Source organism: Mus caroli, chromosome 4, assembly GCF_900094665.2.
Source record: "Mus caroli chromosome 4, CAROLI_EIJ_v1.1, whole genome shotgun sequence".
In the NCBI taxonomy this organism is placed as follows: domain Eukaryota; kingdom Metazoa; phylum Chordata; class Mammalia; order Rodentia; family Muridae; genus Mus; species Mus caroli.
The window spans coordinates 77712421-77715482 of record NC_034573.1 but is presented as its reverse complement, the minus strand read 5'-3'; the positions used below and the strand labels follow the sequence as shown (position 1 = coordinate 77715482).

The 3062-nt window shown below is 40.5% G+C and overlaps 1 protein-coding gene across 1 annotated transcript in view; it reads right to left on the bottom strand.

The window, feature by feature from the left end:
• Positions 1 to 3062, bottom strand: part of Cntln (centlein) — a 236149-nt gene that overhangs the window by 63030 nt on the left and 170057 nt on the right. The window contains exon 16 of the mRNA XM_021161204.2: positions 4 to 86. Coding sequence (XP_021016863.1) covers positions 4 to 86 — 83 coding nt within the window. The remainder of the gene's footprint in view (positions 1 to 3; positions 87 to 3062) is intronic.

Here is a 3062-nt window from a genome sequence, read left to right as displayed (position 1 = left end):
CACCATCTTCGATAGGGCTTATACTCTGGGATGTTTCCACAATAATTGTTCCCAAATTTTGAAAGGTTTGTGTTTCAGCATCACTGCTTAAAAAAAAAAAAAAAAAAAAAAAAAAAAAAAAAAAAAAAAAAAAAAAAAAGAAAGGATAAAATGAACCCCAGCAAGACAGACTTACATATGCACTTCTCCAAACATGGTGATCACTATTGTTTGGTTCTCACTATTAAACTTCATTTAAACTTACACATTTCAAGAATTTCATCAGGAAACTTGATCCCTAGCATAATATCCCCACCAGCCCCTTTTGGAAGTGTCCCTGCAGAACATCAGTTCAGGAAGCCCATGGTGCCTGACTGCCAGTCTCCAAGCCAGGGCACACAAGTTTTTTTTTTTTCTTTTTTTACAATAAGTTCCCCCAAGAAGGTATAAAATTTTTATCTGTTGGGCTTTTTACCATGGTCTATAGTTTTATTCCTTATGACTGAAATAATATACCCGCTATGAGCCAGGAACTTTTGTCTACAAAAGGGTTAAAGTAGTAAATAATAAAATAGGGGCAAACAATCTGAAATCCATGCCTTCATATACCTTGTGTCATAGTAGCAGTCTGGACAATAAGGATATCCAGATAAGGATGAGTAAAATACACAGTACATGAGCAGTGATGTGCTTGAGAGAAAAACAAAGGAAGCAATGAAGAGATTAAACATTTGAAGATCATTCACTGGCCACCAGAGACATGCAAATTCAAACTACACTGAGATGCCATCTCACTCCGGACAGAATGGGAGTCATCACAAGAACAAACAACAACAAAACCAACCTGGCAAGGCCATCAGTGAAAGAGAGAGAAGTCTCATGTAACGCCTGAGGAAATGAAAACTAGTCCAACCACGGTCGAAATCAGCATACAAGTTCCAAACTAAAACTAGGTCTCCCATATGACTCGGCTGGACCATTTGTGGGTACTTACCAAACAGACTGCAAGTCACTATGCCAAAGAGACGCTTGCACAATAACACGGCAGTGCTCCTCATAAAAGCTAAGTTATGAAACCAAATTGAATGCCCATCAACTCAGGGATGGATGAAGATGATGTAAAGACAGAACAGAATTCTTTTCCAACATCAAAGATGAAGTCATGTTGTTTGAAAGAAAATGGCTACAACTGGAGACACCCACTAAGTGATCAGTCAGTCTCCATCAGACAAATCTCATGTTCCTCTTATTCACAGATAAGATTTTCCACAGGTACCTTGAAAGTGTATCTGGTGTTGATAGCTGATTTGGTAGTTTGACCAAGAGTGGCCCCCACAGGTTCATTTATTTGCATGCTTATTCATCTCAGAGTGAAACTCTTGAACAGGATTACAGAGATTAGGCAGTGTGGCCTCATTAGAAGAAATGTGTCACTGGGAAGGGGGGGGGGCTTTGTGGTTTCCAGCTTAGTCTCTGTGCCTGCTGCCTGAGGGTGAGGATACACAGCTCGAAGCTACTTCTTCACTGTGCCATGCCTGTAACAGATTTTGTTGTTATTTGTTTTCGTAATGCCCCCATTCTGCCTGAAGTGAGATGGCATCTCAGTGTAGTTTTACTTGCCTGCCCCCCTCTATGAACCATGCCTGCCTGCGTGCTGACATACACCCTGCCATGATAATAATGGACTAAGTCTCTGAAACTGTAAGCGAGTCCCCAACTAAGTGCTTTCTTTAATAAGAGTTCCCTTGGTCATGGTGTCTTCTCACAGCAACAGAACAGTGACTAAGGCAATGGAAGTGAAAAGTTTAGGGAAACACAGAGAGAAAAGAAGAGAAGGGATGGACTATGTTCAAAGCATATCAGAGACTTGTGTGAAAATGTATATTCACAATTAAAATGATTTGAAAAAAAAAACAAGCTTTGAGGTTGAAGAGGACATAACAATAACTTTTCCAAGTAGATACATTTAAACTATTTTACATAGATACATACTCTTTGATACATCTTTAGGGGAAAAAAAAACAACGCATGGCTTGTCCCAATTTTCCTATTCTAAATGATTTTGAGATGCTTCACTGCCTTGGTCTCTCTTGAACATGCTCTAGCTTATGCTAACCTAGCAACAAAATGAGAATTCAAATTCACATCCTAAGAACTCTACATTAAGTGTTACTTAGAAGGACTTCTTAAGGCTAAACTTCTATAATTCTCTTTGGCACGTCCATTCTAAAATAGACTCATAGAGTATTTCTACATATTGACTATTAAATATCTATTTCTTCTAGAGTAGCTAAACAACAGACATTTTGTACTCAAAGTAAACTGTTCTGTAGTCTTATTATATATACAACAGTATCTCCCTAGTCTGCTGAGATCTTTGGAAATCATGATTCTACACTGTAAAGTTTTTTTCCACCTCTCATATTCTGAAGTGTGTCTATTTTCTGCTTTTGAGGGCCATTTTAATGACAAAGCTGATAAGGACGCCCTGTTAAGGTTCAGATACATTGTGTTTAAGGGTGACATAAGATGTGGGCTGGGTAACAGGTCAGTGGTAGAACAGTTAGCATGAGGAAGGCTCTGTGCTCAGTCCTCAGTGTAGGCCCAGGTTAGAGAAAAAGGCATAGGTCAGACCGATAAAAATTTATTTTCAAGAACTAGGCAGACTTTCAGAAATAAGTGGTGGTGGTGGTTTGAATATGCTTAGCTCAGGGAGTAGCACTTGTTTGGGGTGAGGCCTTGGAGTAGGAGTGTCACTGTGGGTGTGGGCTTTAAGACTCTCATCCTAGCTGCCTGGAAGTGAGTCTTCTCCTAGAGGCCCGAAGATGAAGACATAGAACTTTCAGCTCTTGCTGTACCATACCTACCTGGATGCTGCCATGATCCTACTTTGATGATAATGGACTGAACCTCTGAACCTGTAAGCCAGCCCTATTAAATGTTGTCCTTAAAAGAGTTGCCTTGGAGCCGGGTGTGGTGGTGCATGCCTTTAGTCCCAGCACTTGGGAGGCAGAGGCAGGCGGATTTCTGAGTTCAAGGCCAGCCTGGTCTACAGAGTGAGTTCCAGGACAGCCAGGGCTACA